The 22701-nt window shown below is 37.6% G+C and overlaps 3 protein-coding genes and 1 long non-coding RNA gene across 11 annotated transcripts in view; all 4 read right to left on the bottom strand.

Moving 5' to 3' along the window:
* Positions 1–22701, bottom strand: part of LOC148154204 (CD276 antigen-like) — a 116028-nt gene that overhangs the window by 76059 nt on the left and 17268 nt on the right. The gene's annotated exons all lie outside the window — the stretch shown is intronic.
* Positions 1–22701, bottom strand: part of LOC106907965 (uncharacterized) — a 63394-nt gene that overhangs the window by 30471 nt on the left and 10222 nt on the right. The gene's annotated exons all lie outside the window — the stretch shown is intronic.
* LOC106908416 (uncharacterized) lies at positions 10809–15658 on the bottom strand. Its single transcript, XM_088015765.1, has 3 exons — positions 15458–15658; positions 15267–15365; positions 10809–13688 (listed from the first exon to the last, which is right to left on the bottom strand). The coding sequence occupies exons 2-3, from the start codon at positions 15340–15342 to the stop codon at positions 11923–11925; spliced, it is 1842 nt and encodes a 613-aa protein (XP_087871891.1). The 5' UTR covers positions 15343–15365; positions 15458–15658; the 3' UTR covers positions 10809–11922.
* Positions 17497–21718, bottom strand: LOC106908417 (uncharacterized). The gene is made up of 2 exons (XM_088015779.1): positions 21275–21718; positions 17497–19584 (listed from the first exon to the last, which is right to left on the bottom strand). Exons 1-2 carry the CDS (start codon positions 21441–21443, stop codon positions 17879–17881), a joined length of 1875 nt encoding a protein of 624 aa, XP_087871905.1. The 5' UTR covers positions 21444–21718; the 3' UTR covers positions 17497–17878.

Below are 22701 nucleotides of genomic sequence, written 5' to 3' on the forward strand. Positions count from 1 at the left end.
ACAACACCTAGAGACTTGAAACTTGGACTGGATTATTCTCCGCTTCAAGCTGAAAGAATAAAACCATGTTTGTGATTTGTGAAAACTTTTTCTGATTTGTGAAACTTCAATAAAGTTCAATAATCACCATTTTTTGCATCTCTTTCATACTAGAACTGCTCTAATTAAAAAAACTACAACACCTAGATACTTCAACCTTGGACTAGATTATTCTCTTCAAGAAGAATCTTTATAATCATGTTTGGGATTTGTGAAACATTTTTCTGATTTGTGAAAACTCAAAGTTGATTTTCACCATTTTTTGGCATCTGGATCACCTTATATCTGCTCTAATTAAAAAACTACAACTCAGACTCTTCAAAAATACACTGGATTATTCTCTTCATGCTGGATATTCCAAACCATGTTTTGTGAAACCTTTTTCTGATTTTGAAGTTTCAAAGCAAAGCGGGGCGTCATCACGACTTTACTCAGTGTGTCTTTACCTCCGCAGCAGAGGCTCCGCCGAACCCCTGAGACCGACTCATCGAACCCCTGGGGTTCGGTCGAACCCAGGTTAAGAACCACTGTTGTAGGTTTTGAATTAGAGCAGTTCTAGTATGACAGAGTTCCGAAAAAATGGTGATAATAGACCTTTATTGAGTTTTCACAAATCGCAAACATGGTTCTAGATATTCTGCTCTAAGAGGAGAATAATTTAGTCCACGTTTGAAGAGTCTAGTTGTTGTAGTTTTTTTAAATTTAGAGCAGTTCAAGTGTGACCAAGTTAAAAAAAGAGGTGAAATCGCTCATTTTTTAAGTTTCACAAATCAGAAAAAGGTTTCACAAATCACAAACATTTTTTTATTCATTCCGCTTGAAGCGGAGAATAATCCAGCCTAAGTTTCAAGTCTCAAGTTGAAGTAGTTTTTAAACTGGAGTCGATTAAAGCAGTGTTTTTCAACCACTGTGCCGTGGCACACTAGTGTGCCATGGGTGATTGTCAGGTGTGCCGTGGAAATTATCTAATTTCACCTACCGTGTTTTCCGGACTGCTACCTTTTTCCTACACTTTGAACATCCGGCTTTTCTGTGGATTTTTCTTCAACCACTAGGGGGCTCTTTAGCAGGAAGTGAATCATTGGAAGTCAAAATTGGAAATCAAAGAAGAACGCGCTAATTTTCATTTAGAACAACCACATGCTAGCAGCAGGCACGACGGATAAATGTTTTCAAACTCATATGATGCAGCTTCTAAGTTGAGGAGTATCGATCTGGCAATACAGGAGGGAAATAAAGCGCTGCACGTAAAATCGGCATGAACAAAACCGGATTTGGAGACGGAGAACTGCGTCCTTAATATATCCAGCAGTTATTAGGACGCAGCCCTCTGCTGGGTCCTTATTATGGGAAACCGAGAGCGGCAGCGATACCAGCGGCCTGTAGCCCGGTGCAGCTTATGTTTGTAAGTCTCCAGAGCGGGAAGGGGGAGGTTAAAAAAATTTGAAAGTACGGTTTATAGTATGGTGCGCTCATAGTCCGGAAAATACGGTAATTGGTCTTAAAAGATTTTTTGAAAACGAATTAATTATCTGCAAATAATGCAGTGTTGTGGCACTGTTCAGGTGTATTTTTGAAGTGGACATGTTAAGTACAATTTGAAATAAGAAATGTAAAATATGATAAAAAATAAATTTTTGTGTTTATTTGATTCCTATTCAAGACACTTTGATAATAATGACTATTGTAATATAGTATATAAAACACTGGATTAAAGATGCGGGAGGCAGTGAAAAATTAAGTGGGATCGCCCTTTAGCTACTGGAAGCTAGAAATGGAAACCAACTTCAGCTTCGTAGTAAAACGTGAAGGTGTTTCGTACCTATCCGGTGTAAGATGATCTTCGGTGTCCGGGTGAAATCCAGCAGTCTGCGCTGATCCTCCATCTTTTCCTCCATCTTGACGCTGATTTCTTCCAACTCTGTGAATGTTTCTTCAGCAGGAGTTAGCAACTCGTTGATAAACTTTCTCATCATAGAAGACATTTTACAGCAAATATTCAGATATTTACCTAAAACTAGCGATGTGCTTTTTGTGCCGAGGCTTCAAAAAACCAGGAGGATTTTTTGGAAACGTGTATTGAAGCGTTTGTTCCTGGAGCAGGATGTGACGTTTGAAGCCGCACGAGAGGGCCGTACCACGTGACTGACCCGGACCAGGTTCCTCTGTTTGCTTCCGGGTAAATATGGCGCTGAAACGCTACTGTTTCATCCCTGTTACATTTACTTGTTTTAGGAATTTCTTGGGTGTGTTCTGTGTGTGTTTGCAATTTATCTAATGCATATATGTCGGCTTCATAATACTGCATACTCTTAAATAAAGAATGTTGAAAAAAGAATAGTTGCTTGGGAGAAATTGAGAGTAAATACTTAAGAAGCAGGAACTTTTACATTGGTCTCAAGCCTCTACTGATCTGAAAAAAAGACAAGGACCATCATTATGGTTAAAAAACTTTACCATATTAGAGTAATATAGAAACAGTTTTATCTAGTCACATTTCTATGTGAAATTGAATCTGTATCACCAATACATTTTCTAACATCCTAAAAAAATTAAAACCTTCTAAAACAAAATCTGTGTTGTAGATAAAACAAAAGTCACATGAATAAAAAATAACTTTAAAGTCAATGCAGATGTTTTAACATAAAAGGGAAAACATCTCAGGTTTCATTATAACTAGCAAATCGTAGAAACGTCTGCATTGTTTCCATCATATAATCAATAGCATTTTCGCCCTGAATAAAAAACTCGAGAAAGTAATGAAAAAGTAAAGTACCGTTATAGTGCGGAAAATACGGTGCCTTCAATATAATGAAATATAGTTAAAACCATCCTTCCATTTTCTTTACACCCTTGTCCCTCAGTGGGGTCAGGAGGGTTGCTGGTGCCTCTCCAGCTATCGTTCTGGACAAGAGCCGGAGTCACCCTGGACAGGTCGCCAGTCTGTCGCAGGGCAACACAGAGACACACAACCATGCACACACACACTCACACCTAGGGGCAATTTGGAGAGGTTTAACCTGACAGTCATGTTGTTGGACTGTGGGAGTAAAACCCACGCATGCACAGGGAGAACATGCAAACTCCAAGCAGAAAGACCAGGGCCGGGAATCAAACCCAGAACCTTCTTGCTACAAGGCAACAGCTCTACCAACTGCACCACTGTGCAGTTGGTAGAGCCTCCATTTTAAAACTTTTTTCATATATAAGGTGCACCACATTATAAGGCACATAGAATAGACGCTACAGCAGAGGCTGGAGTTACGTTATGCATCCACTAGATGGAGCTGCACTAAAGGGAATGTCAACAAAACAGTCTGACTCCGGTCGGCGAGGAGAGCCTTCCTGGGCCGGGGCCGGACGATGGTCACCCTTCTCCGTTTGCACACAGCATGATGGAGGAGAACGTGGTGCTAAATGACCTGCAGATGACCTGATTCTACACGGCTGGTAGGTAGATAGGTCAGTCAGACTTTATTAACAAACCAGCATTCTGACAACTATCCCAGCATGCACCGCGCGCTTTTTCTACGTACGAAAATGAAGTCGGCGGCTGCTCACTGTAGTTGCTAGACCTGTTGTGGCTCAATATTGGTCCATATATAAGGCACACCGGATTATAAGGCGCACTGTCGGCTTTTGAGAAAATAGGTTTTTAGATACGCCTTATAGTGTGGGAAATATGGTATATTTAGATTCAACTTTAGAATGAAAAATTTAATCTAAATATACTAGGGCTGTTGCAAACAAATATTTTAGCAATCGAGTAATCTATTGATTACTTGACAATTAACCGAGTAATTGGATAACATTGGTAAATCTAACATAACACCAGTATTAATATCGCATACCATCAAATTTTTCACATTTGAGCTTCCCTAACAATTACTGTTTTGTAGTTCAGAAATTGTAACAATAGCTCACTTTCTAAGTTAACCTGAATAAACGTCATACAAAGAACTGAAATTATATTAAATTTAATAATAAGGATGTAAGATCACAAATACACTTATAAAAAATGCCCACACTCCAGCTTTTGGTTTATGCAGTCATCTTCAGTCAGTTTAATAGATGAACTCTCACCTTGCCCAGACATTTATAGCTTTGTCTTCAGCCCAACCACAAGGTTTAATACCTTCGTTCATCACACACAGAAACATCTACCATGTATGCAACGCCACCCAGTAGTGGCGACTAGGATAATATGAAATTTATTTTTTGGTTCGTCCGTAAAGCTACGCAACTAAATCACAGACGCCCGCAGCGTTCAGTCTGTATAAACGCCATGCTCGTCTCTGCCGTTCGCTCTGAACCACCACCAAAAACAAAAAAACCCCACAAAGTTCAACACAAAAAGCACAAGCTACAAGTTCTTGTGGTAGTCCTCAAAACAATTTCTGCCTGGCAGAAGACAGAGGGCCACTTCACATTTTGGACAGTATAGTGGCGTTTTCTTGACACTGCCATTTTTCCTGCACCACACACAAGCCCTCCGCTTGTCCGCTGTTCTTCCAAAGAATCTGGGAATCAAGCATTCTGAGAATGCCCTGGGTTGAGCAGAAGCTGCAGCTGCTTTGGGCGCCTGTATCAGCTCCTCCATAAGTTTCTCCCTGAAATGTCGCTGGGAAATCGGGATTTCCCCTCTTTTGATTGCCAGAATTTTGAAAAGAATGAAACTATTAACAACAGAAATGTCAATGAAGTGGTAAAAAAAAGTCTTATACCACTTCATAGTCTTGTTTCTCACTGAATAGTCCTGAAGGAGAGCATTGGACAAATCAACTCCTCCCATAAATTGATTGTAATCCTTCACAGAGTCTGGCACAGTAATATCTTTCAATACCCACTGCCCTGCCTCTTTCACTCTCCTCTGTACCCTTTGACCACTGAAGGCTCTGTGAAAGGTGCTGCAGATCGTTAACTCTTTCGTGTCCTTCCACTTTACAAATAGGAGTCCGTCTTTTCGCATCCATCTCATCTCTCCCCTCAGTGCATTTTTTGGAAGGTTGTTCTCAGTTGTTTTTGGAAATCCAACACGATTTTGGCGGATGGTGCCACATGCAGCAGTGTGGTTGGAAACCAGTTTTTGAAATAGGTACGGACTAGTATAAAAATTGTCCACATATAAATGATACCCCTTTCCTAAAAGTGGAAAATCCAACAGGTCCATAACAGATTTGGTGCTGAGGTCTTCTTCCCGAACAATGGCAGACTTTCCCTGGTAGATAAAAAAATTCCAAGTATAACCTGTCCTGGAATCTGCCAAAGCATATAACTTGTATCCAAACCTAGTTGGCTTATCCTTCATGAATTCTTTGAAAGTAATTTGAGCTTTGCTTGCCACCATCCTTTCATCGATGCATATTTCTTTGCTGGGTTGAAACGCAGACTTGCAAGCAACTCTGATCTGATCGTACAGTGGTCTAACTTTCAATAGCCGATCATAACCAGGTGTTCCCCTTTTCTTCTCATTGTCTTCATCCTCTTTTATGTCAGACAGGTGAAGGGACCAAGAGATGGCTTCAAATCTGTCCCGGGCCATACTGCTTCGTGGAAAAGGAAAATTATATGGCCACTTAGTTCTCCACAAGTCTGGTTTGGAAGGGACGTTTACCAATCCGGAGAAAATAATGATGGCTAAAAAAGTGTAGAAGTCCTTCTCTGTCAGGGGTGACCACTTAAAGTTTTTCCCAGCTGAAACTAAACGTTCTGCATTTTTGTTTGTATTGTTGATGATCTGTTGAATGGTGGTGGCACTAAAAAAAAGCTTGAACAAGCTCAGGGGTGACCAGGTTCGTGTTGCGTCAATCTGGGGTCCTGGAGTTTTGCTTGGAGAAAATCTTGGACATTCGGGCTCCATATCAGGTTCCTCTGCAGTGTGCCAAACATCCTGGCCTTGATGATGTTGCTCCGAGGTGCTTGCTTTTTGACGTTTTCTTGCAGCTTTGAGCATGGTTGTTTTTCTTTTTGTAGCTGGAGCTTTTCCACGCCATGCAGATGGCTGATGAACAGGTGGTACATATTCTTCATCTACAGCTGCACCATCGTCACTGTGGAAACAGAATGAAATATAAAGACTACATTTGGCTTTATAAAAACAATATTCTGAAAATGACGCTGCATCACACAGTTTTATGAAATAAAACTGTGTTTTGTGAAATAAAACAGTTTTATGAAATAGAGACACCATTGTTACAGTGTGACAACACATTGCTTATTTTGTAACCAAATTTTATTGCAGAATGGACATTTCACCTCAAAGAAGATGAAGTCTCGTCAGGGGTGGTGGGAGGTTGTGTTCTGTGGGAGCTGGATGGTTCTGCTTCCACTTGTCTGTGAATAAAAATAAAGTTTTTGAAAAATTATGAGTATTTTATGACCAAGTAATGAACAAATAAATATGAAATCCTCAGTAAAAAAAAACATATTTTCAGTAAAACATAAATAAATAAATACAGAAAGGAAACCAGAACATGGAATATTTCGTGTGAAGTTGCGGGTGAAAAACTTACACATCACCGAGATCAATCCTCTCTGCCTTGTCCAGATATTCCTCCTCTTCTGAATCCCAGCAGCTGTCGGAAGAGTCCTTCAGCTCACTGTCGCTCTTGAATATCTCTTCCAGTGCCTCCACATCTGACATTTTCTTTTGCTGTGCCATTGCAGAAGAGGTAATCTTTGCAAGAAATGAAAAGAGTTGGCTCCGCTCGTATCGTTCTGCTGCAGCTATACTCTAAAGCATGTATCCGTGAAACGGAGTGATTACTTTCAGGTGTGCTGGTTTTATACATGGACCTTATACACCTGCATTCGTTTGGTAATGATGCACGCCCATTAACAACCATTCATGTACTAATGGTTCCCCCCCCGCCCTCCAGCTCTCAGCGGAGACAGAGCGTAACAGCTTTTGAAGAGAAACGGCGGTTTTCTTTTTATTTACCTTATTTTACGGTTGTAACTCAACAGCTGATACCACGAAATACAAGACAAAAATAACTAAGAGATGACACATGATATCTAAATGTACTGAAAAATGAAATAACTTGCCAAACTTGAGTGAGCCCAAAACAAAAACGCAGCCGTCCGGTACTGCTGTGTAGTTTCGTGTGCTTCTATCAGAAAAGCTCTGTGTGCGCATAGTAAAGCCTCAAAATCGCCCAGTTTCTTCTGCTGTGCCATCAGAAATGATAGATTTTCCATATACAAGTCAACAATGACCTGTCGAAACGCTGAAAAGTTTCATATTTATTTGTTCATTACTTGGTCATAAAATACTCAAATGCTGAATATGGACTCCAGCATTTGCAGTCCATATTTCTCTGTTTCATGAAACAAGAGACCACGTGTAGAGCGCACGAGAGCAGGACAAATTCAGACCCGGTGGTAAATTTACGTAGCCGATTATATGATATCTACAAAGGTCAGTCCCTTTCCTGTCATGTGATTCTTGTCAATGGGGCTCTGCTCAACTAAAAGGGTTGTTTTCGAAGAGAGTTTTAGGAAAACTACGAAATCTCTGAGGACCTTTCAATCTCTCAGCTGTTTTGAAATAGCTGTAAAACCATAACATGTTGGACAAAACTTGTATGCGAGAGTTTTCAAATGAGGAAAGCCTTCCCTAGCGGACGAAAAAAAAAAAAGTAACGTGGAGCAGTTGTTTACGGAGAAAGCCGAAAAGACCTGAAAACTGATCCCTCATGAGGGATCGTCGGGCTTAAGAGAATGGATGCACAACGTCATGAGCTCTTAATATCTCACTTTGAAAATCATTTTAAATGGAAAGATAAAACTGACAGAATAAAGTGAAAGTTTAGTGTTTTAGATAAACGTCCTGTTTTAAACTCTTTTCTGACTAGATAAATTGCTTTGATAACGTTTTCCACAAAACCCACAAGAAGATGCCTTCTCATCTCTATGAGTTCTCATGTGATCATTTAAAAACCATTTCTCATGGAAACCTTTTTCCACAGGTTTCACAAGAGAAAAAGTTCTCACTAGTATGTGTCTTTATGTGGCCAATTAAATCATTTTTGATTTTGTAAATTTTTCCACAGGTCACACATGAGAAAGGTTTCTCACCTGAGTGAACTTTCATATGATAAATTAATCCAGCCTTGTGGCCATAATTTCTTCCACAAGTTGAACATGTGAAGGGCTTTTTGCCCGCGTCAGTTCTCATGTGTGTTGTCAATAAATTTGCCTTCTTAAAGGATTCATCACAAATTTTATAGGAATATAAATTTTGGTCTGGGTGAGCTTTCTTGTATGTTTTTTTTTTTTGTTTTGAACTCTGTTTTAAGTTTCTGCTGTTTGGTTTTCTGGCATAGTTGATTATGTTTCTGTTTTTCATCTCTCTTTTTTCCTGAGTCAGATTTGCTTCCTTCCTGATCCTGACTCTCATCTTCAGAAGAATCATGAGAGATGAGTTGGTTCCTCTGTGGTTCTGTTTCATTGTGGGTTTTTTTTTTGGCACATTAAAAGGAATTACCAAAATGTCATCAGTCTCCTGTTTCAGCAGAATATGCACCTCATCCTGACTGATGCAGAGTTGCTTCTCTTCCTCTTTGAACTGTTGATGTTCTGGTTCTTCTTGCTCCCGTTTTATCTGTAGAGGTTCTGGTTCCTGTTTTATCTGCAGAGGTTCTGGTTCCTCTTGTTTTAAAGTGGAGTTCCCCTCCTTGTTGCTGAGCTCATTGAGAACCCCGTCCTCTTTACACATGCAGCAGTGACAGAGATCTGGACCAAAACACAAAACAAAAGCTTTTCATTTTGAGTCAAACTATGAATACTTCACTTTAATCCCTCGATTCATCTAAACAGCCTTTTCTTAGTTTAATCTAAGAATAATCTAAGAAATATTTTATTTCTTAAAATATTCTAAAAAGTATTTCACACATAATGTACCAAAACTATGCGATAAACAGTCACAACAACGTGGCTGAATCCACTGAATCCGCTCGCGTTCTGACTAAAACCAGAAATATAGAGCACATAACACCAGTTTTAAAGTCCCTACACTGGCTCCCTGTAGCTCAGAGGATAGACTTTAAAATACTGTTAGTTTATAAATCACTGAACGGTTTAGCACCACAATACCTTACAGATCTGTTATTGCTGTACCAACCGTCTAGACCCCTCAGATCTTCTGGTTCTACTCTGCATCCCCAGAACCAGAACCAAACGAGGAGAAGCAGCATTCAGTTTCTATGCACCACAGATTTGGAACAAACTTCCAGAAAACTGTAAAACAGCTGAAACACTGGACGCCTTTAAATCTTGACTAAAAACCCACCAGTTTAGAGTTCCTTATGGCTAAATTAGGGTTAGAGTGTGGGTTTTGATGTCTTCAATGTTTTTAATGTTTTTATCTTTAGTTTTTATGTCTTTGATGTTTTTAATGTTTTTATCTTTACTTTTCATCTAGTTATTAACTTCTTTTTAATTCTCTTTCACACTGTCTATGTAAAGCCCCCCAGAAAACGTCCCAGTTAAACGACGTTTAACTGAAGTTCTACAGGCTTTAGAGTCCCAGTTGACGTCGTTTCAACTGAAAACCTAGAGGTTGGAGTCCCAGTTAAACGACGTTTAACTGGGACTTTAAAAGGGGTGCAGGTTTTAATGTTTTTGTCTTTTTTTTATCATTTTCAAAATGTCTTTCTCTTTCTCACTGTTTATTCAATGTCACATGCCGTTTTTATTTTAATTATGTAAAGCACCTTGAAATGCCTTGCTGCTGAAATGTGCTATAAAAATAAAATTTGATTGATTGATCGTGTTTTTCCTCCAGCTTTCCTCCGCTTTCGTGCCTCATATCATCAGTAAAACGTGAAGGTGTTTCGTACCTATCCGGTGTAAGATGATCTTCGGTATCCGGCTAAAATCCAGCAGTGTGCGATGATCCTCCATCTTGAGGCTGATTTCTTCCAACTCTGTGAATATTTCAGCAGGAGTTAGCAGCTCGTTGATAAACTCTGTCTGAGGCAGAACTGAAGACATTTTTAAAGCAAATATTCACATATTTACCTAAAACTAGCGATGTGCTTTCTGTGCCGAGGCTTCGGGGCCTTCGTTGAGTAAACCAGGAGGAATTTTAGGAAGCGTGTATTGAAGCTTTTGTTCATGGAGCAGGATGTGACGTTTGAAGGCGCGCGAGCGCCCCGTACCACGTGACTGATTCCGGAACAGGTTCATCGGTTTGCTTCCGGTATGTAGACGCCTCATGGAGCGGGTCGGCCCGTTGCTGCGATACGTAACAGCGTCCGCGGTATTGAATGTGGAATATGTGCCAGTAAGCTAATACAGGCAAATGGACCGAACTTCAGAAAGTGCCGTTCTACAAAGTATTTTAAATTAATACCTGCCATTGACACATTTTCTCACACGAAGTAATATATTTGATAAACAAAGAAATGACTAAAGACAGAGTTTCTAACTTTTGATGTGATTATTTAATTTTTGGGGCATTTCTGAATAAAGAACACAATGTTTTTATTTGATAGAAATTATTCTGATACTTTTTATATTGACATTGATGAACAGACACACTTACAGTTTTATTAAAAAAATGTATTTACATAATTCCATAATTTAATGTAGATTTAACGTTTCAAGACAAGTAATTGTATTTATTTTTTATACATTGAGAAATGACTTGATTTATAAAATCAGTCATTCTCAAACATTAAACTACATATTTTTCTTACATTTTTCCAGAGAAAAAGACTTGTATTACAGTATGTCAACTCTGCTACGACAGTAAAGAGTGAAAATAATTCTAACAGAGTAAATTATTTTTATTTCATTACATAAGCTGTATTAATACAGTAAAACTTCAGATTCAGATATTTTACAATAACAAAAAGTGAAAGAATAAAAGACATTTATTTATTATACTGGGAACACTGGGAGAACTCCAATTACTTATGACACGTCCTGGTTCACAGGCTAAAGCCAAGGATAAAAGAGAAATTATCCAAAAGTGTAATGAGACTGGGATGATATGAAATTTATTTCATATCATCTATATGCACATCATATCAGCTATACTCACATCCACTATATGCGGATGTGAGTATAGCTACGCACATCCGCCCGCATCGTTCAGTCTGTATGAATAAACCCGCCATGCTCCTCCCTGCCGTTCACTCTGAGCCAGCAGCTCCGGGAGGATAAGACTACTGTACTCCAGGCATCGTTCCCGTCATTGTGAGGATGCTTATTGGTTCCCCCAAAAAAACTACAAAAACCCAGACAATATCATAAATCAATAAAATTCTCCCAGGCCGAACTTGAAAACTGGACGTTATGCTGCTAACACTTAGCTTTGGTCAACAACTCAGGCGGAAGTGAGAGCAATGCGCAACGCAAGTAACGACCCGGCCGAAACACTGTGCATTACATAATAAAATATAAATAATGAAACTTCGAGTCAGATAAATTTTCCTTGATGAATTTTAATAATCGGGTACTCTAATCACTCGAGGAATCGCTTAAGCCATAAAATATACCTACACCAATAGTTCCTATAGTAACAGCTAACATGCATCCTGAGCTAAATGAATGAAATAAAACAAAGTAGAAGTACAAGGAATAGACATACAATAACAGCTTTACAAGTCTAAATCTGAAAACATTCAAACCCATTATTACTTCAAGAGACAGACTATTAATATTTCATTAGATCAGAAAAAACATTAAAATGCATGCATAACTTTGTAAGCTCTTAATATCTCACTTTAAAATCATTTTAAATGGAAAGATAAAACTGACAGAATAAAGTGAAAGTTTAGTGTTTTAGATAAACGTCCTGTTTAAACTCTTTTCTTCTCCAAGCTGATACATTACAGAAATGTTACCCAGCTGTAATTACTCTGCTTCCAAACACTAAGTTACTGAGTGTCTTGGTGCCTGAGGGTCAGATTTTGCCGTTTCACCCACATGGATTCTCAAGTGACCAGTTAACTGTCTATTCAGACGGAAACCCTTTCCACAAGTCTTACATGAGAATGGCTTCTCATCTGTATGAATTCTAATGTGTGTAGTTAAATTGCTCTTATAACTGAAGCCTTTTCCACAGGTCCCACATAAAAACGGTTTCTCACCAGTATGAGTCCTCAGGTGACGAGTTAAACTGTTTTTATAACGGAAACTTTTGCCACAAGTCTCACATGAGAAAGGTTTCTCATCTGAATGAATTCTCAGGTGACTAGATAAATTGCTTTGATAACCACAACTTTTTCCACAAAACCCACAAGAAAATGCCTTCTCATCTCTATGAGTTCTCATGTGAGAAGTTAAATTTTTTTTGTGATGGAAACTTTTTCCACAAGTCCCACAGGAAAAAGGCTTTTCACCTGTATGAGTTCTCATATGATAATTTAAAAACCATTTCTCATGGAAACCTTTTCCACAGTTTCCACAAGAGTAAGGCTTCTCACTTGTATGAGTCCACATGTGAGAAGTTAAATGGTTTTTCAGACTGAACCTTTTTCCACAGGTTTCACAAGAGAAAAAGTTCTCACTAGTATGTGTCTTTATGTGGCCAATTAGATCAGTTTTGATTTTGTAACTTTTTCCACAGTTCCCACATGAGAAAGGTCTCTCATCTGTATGAGTCTTCATGTGACGAGTTAAAGTGCCTTTTTGACTGAACCTTTTTCCACAGGTTCCACAAGAGTAAGGCTTCTCATTTGTATGCGTAATCATGTGACGATATAAACAACTTCTGTTTCTGAAACTTTTTCCACAGCTTGCACATTTGAAAGGAATCTCACCTGTATGAATTCTCATGTGAGAAGTTAGAATCGATTTTCGATAGAAACTTTTTCCACAAGTCCCACATAAGAAAGGCTTCTGACCTGTGTGACTCCTCATGTGATCAGTTAAATTTACTTTACTGGTAAACCTTTTTTCACAGCTTGTACATGAGAAAGGTTTTTCACCTGAGTGACTCATCATGTGAACAACTAAACTAGATTTCATTGTGAAACTTTTTCCACATGTCACACATGAGAAAGGTTTCTCACCTGAGTGAACTTTCATATGATAAATTAATCCAGCCTTGTGGCCATAACTTTTTCCACAAGTTGAACATGTGAAGGACTTTTTGTCCATGTCAGTTCTCATGTGTGTTGTCAATAAACTTGCCTTATTAAAGGATTCATCACAAATTTTATAGGAATATAAATTTTGGTCTGGGTGAACTTTCTCGTATGTTTTTTGTTTTGAACTTTCAGTTTTAAGTTTCGGTTGTTTGGTTTTCTGGCATATTTGATTATGTTTCTGTTTTTCATCTCTCTTTTTTCCTGAGTACTCAGATTTGCTTTCTTCCTGATCCTGACTCTCATCTTCAGAAGAGCCATGAGAGATGAGTTGGTTCATCTGTGGTTCTCTTTCATTGTGGGTTTTTGGCACATTGGAAGGAATTACCAAAATGTCATCAGTCTCCTGTTTCAGCACAAGCTGCTCTTCATCATGCCTGATGCTGAGTTGCTTCTCTTCCTCTTTGAACTGATGATGTTCTGTTTCTTCTTGCTCCTGTTTTATCTGCAGAGGTTCTGGTTCCTCTTGTTTTAAAGTGGAGTTACCCTCCTGGTTGCTGGGCTCATTGAGAACCCCGTCCTCTTTACACATGCAGCAGTGACAGAGATCTGGACCAAAACACAAAACAAAAACTTTTAGTTTGGAGTCAAACAGTGACTTTAATCCCTTGATACATCTAAACAGCCTTTTCTTAGATTAGACTAAAAAAAATTCTGTGTATCGTTTTTGATTATTGATTCAATGTTACATGACTCTGTGTTTGTTATGATGTAAAGCACTTTGAAATGCCTTGCTGCTGAAATGTGCTATACAAATAAAATTTGATTTGATTTTGATTTAATGTGTGAAAATCAGTTAAGACGTATTATAGACCTTTTTGCTATGTGTTCTGGCATTTAGCAAATAAATCATTTTGGTAATTCTGAGTTCAGGTCCAATTTATCTTCAGATCATGAGGAAAATTGTACAAAAGCCACAGATACAGAGAAAACAAAATCTCTGGAGACTCAGTGCCTCCACACAGCCACGTCTTCTGCCATTGTAATAGAAAATTTTAATTGATTCTGTTAAATTCTTTTACTCTGTTCATGCATACAAGAGCAAATATTCAACGCATACTGCACCAAAACTATAAACAGTCACACCAGAGTCACAACAATGTGGCTGAATCCACCGAGAACAGGAAGTGTTCAGCAGCTGTTTGCTATGATTGCATCTGGCCAGTTTTCTGTTACTGAAGTCGGTTTTCCTTCGTTCATCTTTATCACATTTGTGTGCAGTGAAGGCAGGAGGTGTTGAAATGTGACGTATAAAGATAACTGTGTGCATCTCATATCAGTTCTCTGCCTCTGACTAGTTTCAGTTGGAGAGTCTTCAAACGCTGCTGGACTTTCAATAAAGATATAAAAACAATAAGTTTCATTTACTTATAACATAGCCTAATAGCTGAAATTAGTTTATGACTAGATATATCTAGTCCTCTTTACACACGCAGCATTGACAGATCTGGAGCAAAGCACAAACCAAAATCTTTTACTTTGGAGTCAAACAATGAAACTTTCACTTTAATCCCTCAATACATCTAAACAGCCTTTTCTTTGATTAATCTAAGAAATATTTTATTTCTTAAAATATTCTAAAATGTATTTAACACATAATGTACCAAAACTATGCAATAAACAGTCACAACAACGTGGCTGAATCCACAGAGATCAGGAAGTGTTCAGCAGCTGTTTGCTATGATTGCATCTCCACATACTGACCAGTTTTCTGTTACTGAAGTCGGTTTTCCTTTGTTCATCTCCATCACATTTGCGTGCAGTGAATTATACAATATATATAGTTTAAACATATCTAGTCAAAATCTAATTTCAGATATACAGAATGAAAGATTGGTAAAACCCATCTAATGATAGAACAGCCTGCCACAACCGATGCTGGTGCACTTTATGGAATAATAATAATAAAACTTCTTAATTTATTTTATAATCGACCTGCCCTCCCTAACTTCCCGTTGTCCAACGAGTGCTCCGTTTCTGTCTTATCAGTTTATTTCATTTTGAAAAAAACATTCATCCTAATTCGGTCTCACATATTGTTTCCTTTAATCTGTCTCGTGTTTTTCCTCCAGCTTTTCTCCGCTTTCGTGCCTCATATCATCAGTAAAACGTGAAGGTGTTTCGTACCTATCCGGTGTAAGATGATCTTCGGTCTCCGGGTAAAATCCAGCAGTCTGCGATGATCCTCCATCTTTTCCTCCATCTTGACGCTGTTTTCTTCCAACTCTGTGAATGATATTTCAGCAGGAGGTAACAGCTCGTTGAAAAACTCTGAGGCGGAACTGAAGACATTTCACAGCAAATATTCACATATTTACCTTAAACTAGCGATGTGCTTTCTGTGCCCAGGCTTCGAAGCGAGTGTCGAGTAAACCAGGAGGAATTTTAGGAAGCGTGTATTGAAGCTTTTGTTCATGGAGCAGGATGTGACGTTTGAAGGCGGGCGAGCGCCCCGTACCACGTGACTGATTCCGGAACAGGTTCATCGGTTTGCTACCGGGTAAATATTGCGCTGAAACGCCGCTGTTTCATCCATAGACCACAGACATAAACACGGAGACGCCTCATGGGGCGCGTCGGCCCTTTGTTGTGATACGTAACAGCGTCCGCCATATTGAATGTGTAGTGCCAGTAAGCTAATACAGGTAAATGGACCGAACTTCAGAAAGTGCCGTTCTACAAAGTATTTTAAATTAATACCTGCCATTGACACATTTTCTTACACCCATTAGTATATTTGTCAGTCAAAGAAATGACTAAAGTCAGAGTTTCTAACTTCTGATGTGATTATTTAATTGTTTTGGGGCATTTCTGAATAAAGAGCACAATGTTTTTGATAGAAATTATTCTGATAATTTTTATATTGTCATTGATGAACAGACACGCTTTTACAGTGTTTAATTAAAGAACATATTTACATAATTCCATAATTTAATGTACATTTAACGTTTCAAGACAAGAAAAATAATTTTCTTGTATTTGTCTTATACATTGAGAAATTACTTTTGGTTTATAAAGCAGTCATTGTCAAACATTAAACTACATTTTTTCTGACTTTTTCCAGAGAAAAAAATATTTACTACAGTAAGTAAACTCTGCTATTAACAACAAAGCGTTAAAATAATTCTAACAGAGTAAATTATTTTTATTTCATTACATAAGCTGTATTAATACACTAAAACTTCAGATTCAAATATTTTTTTTAAAAAAGTGAAAGAATAAAACATTTATTTATTATACTGGGAACACTGGCTCAGGCAGGGCTTCAGTCTGCTGGTCACACTGGGAGAACTCCAATGACTTCTGAGACGTCCTGGTTCACAGGCTAAAGCCAAGGATAAAAGAGAAATTATCCAAAAGTGTAATAGCAAATACATATATGTTTCCTTCACATTCAGAAAAAGACATTTTCAGCATGTTGGGCTCTGACTCGTAGCATCTTTATAGCTAAATACCGACATGGAGAAGCTAAGCTGGGAAACAGACTGAAGAACAGCAGCTCCAGCTCTGATCCTGACTGATCTTTCCTCACAAAATCCCTGGTTTTTAATGAACTTCTCTAACAGCGGCATAAACATCATGTATGTAGATGCCTCATGGAGTCGTACATAACAGCGTCCGCCATCTTCTATGTGGCAGCAGGGCAATCGGAGCTCCTTAAGTCCTGTGCTGTGTGTTTCAACTGTTTTACGAAACAAACTGGATTCATTGCCATTACCTTTCACAGGTAAGGATGAAAGATCAGAATTACCTGATCTTTCAGGTAATTTCTGGCTGGAATTTCCAGCCAGAAATTCGCTTCTCAACAACCGAAAAATATTTCCTATGTAGCTTAATTGGCCTGGAGTAAACGCTAATAGTTAGCATAGCAGCTAACGTTTTCACATCGTTTTCTAATGAGAGCTGATGAAAAACCACTGTTCTTTCTTCATAATGAAGATGTAAGATCACAAATACACAAATACAATTTAAAAAATAATAATTTTTAAATAAAATTTTTAAAAATTTTTATTTAAATTTTTTTTTATTTAAAAAAAAAATTTAATTTTTATTTAAACATAAAAAAATTAAATCAATTTTTATTGATTTAAAAATTCAATTTTATTAAATTTTTAAATCAATAAAATTCTCCCAGGTCGAACTTGAAAACCGGACGTTATGCTGCCAACACTTAGCTTTGGTAAACAACTCAGGCGGAAGTGAGAGCGATGCGCAACGCAAGTAACGACCCGGCTGAAACACTGTGCATTACATAATAAAATATAAATAATGAAACTTCGAGGCAGATAAATTTTTCCTTGATGAATTTTAATAATCGGGTACTCTAATCACTCGAGGAATCGTTTCAGCTGTAAAATTTACCTATGCCAATAGTTCCTATAGTAACAGCTAACATGCATCCTGAGCTAAATGAATGAAATAAAACAAAGTAGAAGTACAAGGAATAGACATACAATAACAGCTTTACAAGTCTACATCTGAAAACATTCAAACCCATTATTACTTCAAGAGACAGACTATTAATATTTCATTAGATCAGAAAAAACATTAAAATGCATGCATAACTTTTTAAGCTCTTAATATCTCACTTTAAAATCATTTTAAATGGAAAGATAAAGCTGACAGAATAAAGTGAAAGTTTAGTGTTTTAGATAAACATCCTGTTTTAAACTCTTTTCTTCTCCAAGCTGATACATTATAGAAATGTTACCCAGCTGTAATTACTCTGCTTCGAAACACTAAGTAACTGAGTGTCTTGTTACCTGAGGGTCAGATTTTGCCGTTTCACCTACATGAGTTCTCAAGTGAACAGTTAACTGGCTATTTAGACAGAAACCCTTTCCACAAGTCTTACATGAGAAAGGCTTCTCATCTGTATGAATTCTCATGTGACGAGTTAAATTGCTCTGATGACTGAATCCTTTTCCACAAGTCCCACATAAAAACGGTTTCTCACCAGTATGAGTCCTCAGGTGACGAGTTAAACTGTTTTGATAGCGGAAACTTTTGTCACAAGTCTCGCATGAGAAAGGTTTCTCATCTGAATGAATTCTCAGGTGACTAGATAAATTGCTTTGATAACAGAAACTTTTTCCACAAAACCCACAAGAAAATGCCTTCTCATCTCTATGAGTTCTCATGTGAGAAGTTAAAATGTTTTTTTGATGGAAACTTTTTCCACAAGTCCCACAAGAGAAAGGCTTTTCACCTGTATGAGTTCTCATATGATCATTTAAAAACCTTTTTTCATGGAAACGTTTTCCACAGGTCCCACAAGAGTAAGGCTTCTCACTTGTATGAGTCCACATGTGAGAAGTTAAATGGTTTTTCAGACTGAACCTTTTTCCACAGGTTTCACAAGAGAAAAAGTTCTCACTAGTATGTGTCTTTATGTGGCCAATTATATCATTTTTGATTTTGTAACTTTTTCCACAGGTCCCACATGAGAAAGGTCTCTCATCTGTATGAGTCTTCATGTGACGAGTTAAAGTGCCTTTTTGACGGAACCTTTTTCCACAGGTTCCACAAGAGTAAGGCTTCTCATTTGTATGTGTCTTCATGTGACGATATAAACAACTACTGTTCCTGAAACTTTTCCCACATCTTGGACATTTGAATGGCATCTCACCTGTATGAATTCTCATGTGACCAGTTAGAATATATTTTCGATAGAAACCTTTTCCACAAGTCCCACATAAGAAAGGCTTCTGACCTGTGTGAATCCTCATGTGATCAGTTAAATTTACTTTACTGGTAAACCTTTTGTCACAGCTTGTACATGAGAAAGGTTTTTCACCTGAGTGAACTTTCATATGATAAATTAATCCAGCCTTGTGGTCATAACTTTTTCCACAAGTTGAACATGTGAAGGGCTTTTTGCCCGTGTGAGTTCTCATGTGTGTTGTCAATAAACTTGCCTTATTAAAAGATTCATCACAAATTTTATAGGAATATAGCTTTTGGTCTTGGTGAGCTTTCTTGTGTGTTTTTTGTTCTGAACTCTCAGTTGTGCTTTTCAGCTGTTTGGTTTTCTGATACATTTCATTTCGTTTCTGCTTCTCATCTCTGTTTCTTGGGTCTTCAGATTTGCTTCTTTCCTGTTCCTGGTTCTCATCCTCAGAAGAGCCATGAGAGATGAGTTGGTTCCTCTGTGGTTCTGCTTCATTGTGGATTCTTGGCACATTAGAAGGATTAACCAAAATGTCATCAGTCTCCTGTTTCAGCACAACATGCTCTTCATCCCGACTGATGCTGAGTTGCTTCTCTTCCTCTTTGAACTGTTGATGTTCTGTTTCTTCTTGCTCCTGTTTCATCGGTAGAGGTTCTGGTTCCTGTTTTATCTGCAGAGGTTCTGGTTCCTCTTGTTTTAAAGTGGAGTTCCCCTCCTGGTTGCTGAGCTCATTGAGAACCCTGTCCTCTTTACATATACAGTATTGACAGAGATCTGGAGCAAAACACAAAACAAAAGCTTTTCATTTTGACTCAAACTATGAATCACTTTGAAATGCCTTGCTGCTGAAATGTGCTATACAAATAAAATTTGATTTGATTTTGATTTAATGTGTGAAAATCAGTCCAAACATATCACAGACCTTTTTGCTATGTGTTCTGGTATTTAGCAAATAAATTGTTTCGGTAATTCTGAGTTCAGGTCCAATTTATCTTCAGATCATGAGGAAAATTATACAAAAGCCACAGATACAGAGAAAACAAAATCTCTGGAGACTCGGTGCCTCCACACAGCCACGTCTTCTGCCATTGTAATAGAAAATGTTAATTGTTTCTGTTAAATTCTTTTACTCAGTTCATGCATACAAGAGCAAATATTCAACGCATACTGCACCAAAACTATAAACAGTCACACCAGAGTCACAACAATGTGGCTGAATCCACAGAGAACAGGAAGTGTTCAGCAGCTGTTTGCTATGATTGCATCTCCACATACTGACCAGTTTTCTGTTACTGAAGTCGGTTTTCCTTCGTTCATCTTTATCACATTTGTGTGCAGTGAAGGCAGGAGGTGTTAAAATGTGACGTATTAAGATAACTGTGTGCATCTCATATCAGTTCTCTGCCTCTGACTAGTTTCAGTTGGAGAGTCTTCAAACGCTGCTGGACTTTCAATAAAGATATAAAAACAATAAGTTTCATTTACTTATAACATAGCCTAATAGCTGAAATTAGTTTATGACTTGATATATATCTACACTACAACTAGACAAACATGTATTTGAAATATCTTCAATTAAATTCTGAAAAGTATGAATGACGTCAGATTTACTATTATGTTTCATGGAGGTTTCAATTCCAGATATCTACAGTGAATCACTGCCTGAAACATATTTCAGATAATTAATAATTTAACATTTTATTGATAGGAACATTTCTTGATGCTCAAGGACACTGTACAAAAAACATAAAATCAATTAAAAGATATATTATGCAGAAACTCATCGTCAAAAAGAATCACCACAACAAAAATCCCAATAATTTGTCTCTTTACATGTTTTACTTGCTCACCAGCCAGCAGTGAATGCAGTGAGTTACAGTCTGCAGCTCAAAACTCTGACCAAGACAAGAACTCGTCTCATTTACTTGTAACATGTTTATATGCTGGTTTCCCAGCTCTGCAAACCCCATAGACAGAACAATGGTGTTGCTTATCTTCTGGATTTGAATTGTTATTAGTCAGAACAAAAAGTGGAATATTTCAGATTTACTTTGACTAGTCTTAATTTGATTATATGAAATGTGAGCTTCAGATAGTAATACACTGTAGATATCTTGAACTGAAACCACCAAACATCTTAAATTTATGATTTATACTAGTCAGTATGTAATTAAATATATCTCAAAGACATATTTTGTCTGGACAAAAACATAATTATATTGTTTAAACATATCTAATCGAATGAAAGTTTGTTAAAGCCCATTTAATGATAGAACTGCCTGCCACAGCAAACGCTGTCCAACCAGTGCTCTGTTTCTGTCTTATCAGTTTATTTCATTCTGTAAAACATTCATCCTAATTCGGTCTCACACATTGTTTCCTTTAATCTGTCTCGTGTTTTTCCTCCAGCTTTTCTCCGCTTTCGTGTCTCATATCACCAGTAAAACGTGAAGGTGTTTCGTACCTATCCTGTGTAAGATGATCTTCGGTATCCGGCTAAAATCCAGCAGTCTGCGCTGATCCTCCATCTTTTCCTCGGACTTGACGCTGATTTCTTCCAACTCTGTGAATGATATTTCAGCAGGAGTTAACAGCTCGTTGATAAACTCTGTATGAGGCGGAACTGGAGACATTTTACAGCAAATATTCACATATTTACCTTAAACTAGCCGAGACTTAGGGGCGTGTGTCAAATAAACCAGGAGGATTTTTAGGAAATGTGTATTGAAACGTTTGTTTGTGGAGCAGGATGTGACGTTTAAGGGCCGTACCACGTGACTGATTCAGGCCCAGGTTCTTTTTTTTTTTCTTAAGGTTTTGTTGGCTCTAGTGGCCTTTATTTGAAAGTAAAAATAAAGGCGACAGCCGTCACAAAGACTCTCTCTCTCTCTCTCTCTCTCTCTCTCTCTCTCTATATATATATATATATATATATATATATGCTCTACTAACACATTCCACACCAGATGTTTTTTCAGAAATTATTTCGTTTAAAAGAAACTTTAAAGTCTACAGTTGGATGTAAAAAAAAGACATGCAGAAGACAGCACTACTTAGCTTCTTAAAATATCCTGATTATCATTCTCATTCGTGGGTCAGAATAAGTTTTAAAAATGTCCATCAGATTTTTTTTTAAATTTTTTTTATGAAAATCTTTGTTAGCGTCGTTGTTTTTGGTTCTGGATCAAATTCTCTACGTAGCAGTTATGTTTATTGATTCCAGCGTTTCTATGCATTTAGTAAATTCTAATAGGGCGACATCTGCTGGTCAATCTGTAACATTGCATTAGATTACAACAATAAAGGAAAAGTAGTTATTTATCAGACATACCCTCATAAATTAGTGCAGTGCACTTGATGAATTATTTTCTACATCTGCTTGGTCGTTGCAGAGCTGAAGCAGTGGTTCGTGTCTCTATCGTTCACTGGTTAAGAACCAGTTGGGGAAAACCTGGACTGGTCAGACACATTTACAGCTTCAAATGTAACTTTTATGAAAGCTGCTACACAATGGCTTTCAATCTCAAACATGTAAATTTAAGCTAACCTTCAAATCATATTTTTTCTTATTGACATTTGTTTAGAACACCAACCATACAATACAAACTTTAAAGACCTTAATATAATTGCGAGATATTATGGGTTATATGCAGCATGTCAGTCCACTCTGTCTGTTTCTCTTTTTTTAATGGAAGATGCTGGATCGATGTGCCTACCATTCATGTGAGCCCATGAGGACTTTTCTGAGATGTCAATTCATGAAATGGAAATTAAATGTTTTCTGAGACACTAATCCTTTTTTCTTTGTTTCATGTATGTGTACATATATGTACATAGATGCATATATGTTGGCTTCATAATACTGCATACTCTTAAAGAATGTTGAAAAAA

The sequence above is a fragment of the Poecilia mexicana genome, unplaced genomic scaffold (assembly GCF_051168715.1).
Source record: "Poecilia mexicana isolate PSO_F unplaced genomic scaffold, ASM5116871v1 scaffold_18, whole genome shotgun sequence".
NCBI classification, from domain to species: Eukaryota; Metazoa; Chordata; class Actinopteri; order Cyprinodontiformes; family Poeciliidae; genus Poecilia; species Poecilia mexicana.

Coding starts and splice junctions, on each gene's coding strand:
- LOC106908416 (XM_088015765.1), bottom strand. CDS start 15,342: ATGGAGGAAAAGATGGAGGATCATCGCAGACTGCTGGATTTTACCCGG. Junction 13,689..15,266: donor GATCATCTTACACCGGATAG/GTACGAAACACC, acceptor GTTTTGGTCCAG/ATCTCTGTCACTGCTGCATG.
- LOC106908417 (XM_088015779.1), bottom strand. CDS start 21,443: ATGTCTCCAGTTCCGCCTCATACAGAGTTTATCAACGAGCTGTTAACT. Junction 19,585..21,274: donor GATCATCTTACACAGGATAG/GTACGAAACACC, acceptor GTTTTGCTCCAG/ATCTCTGTCAATACTGTATA.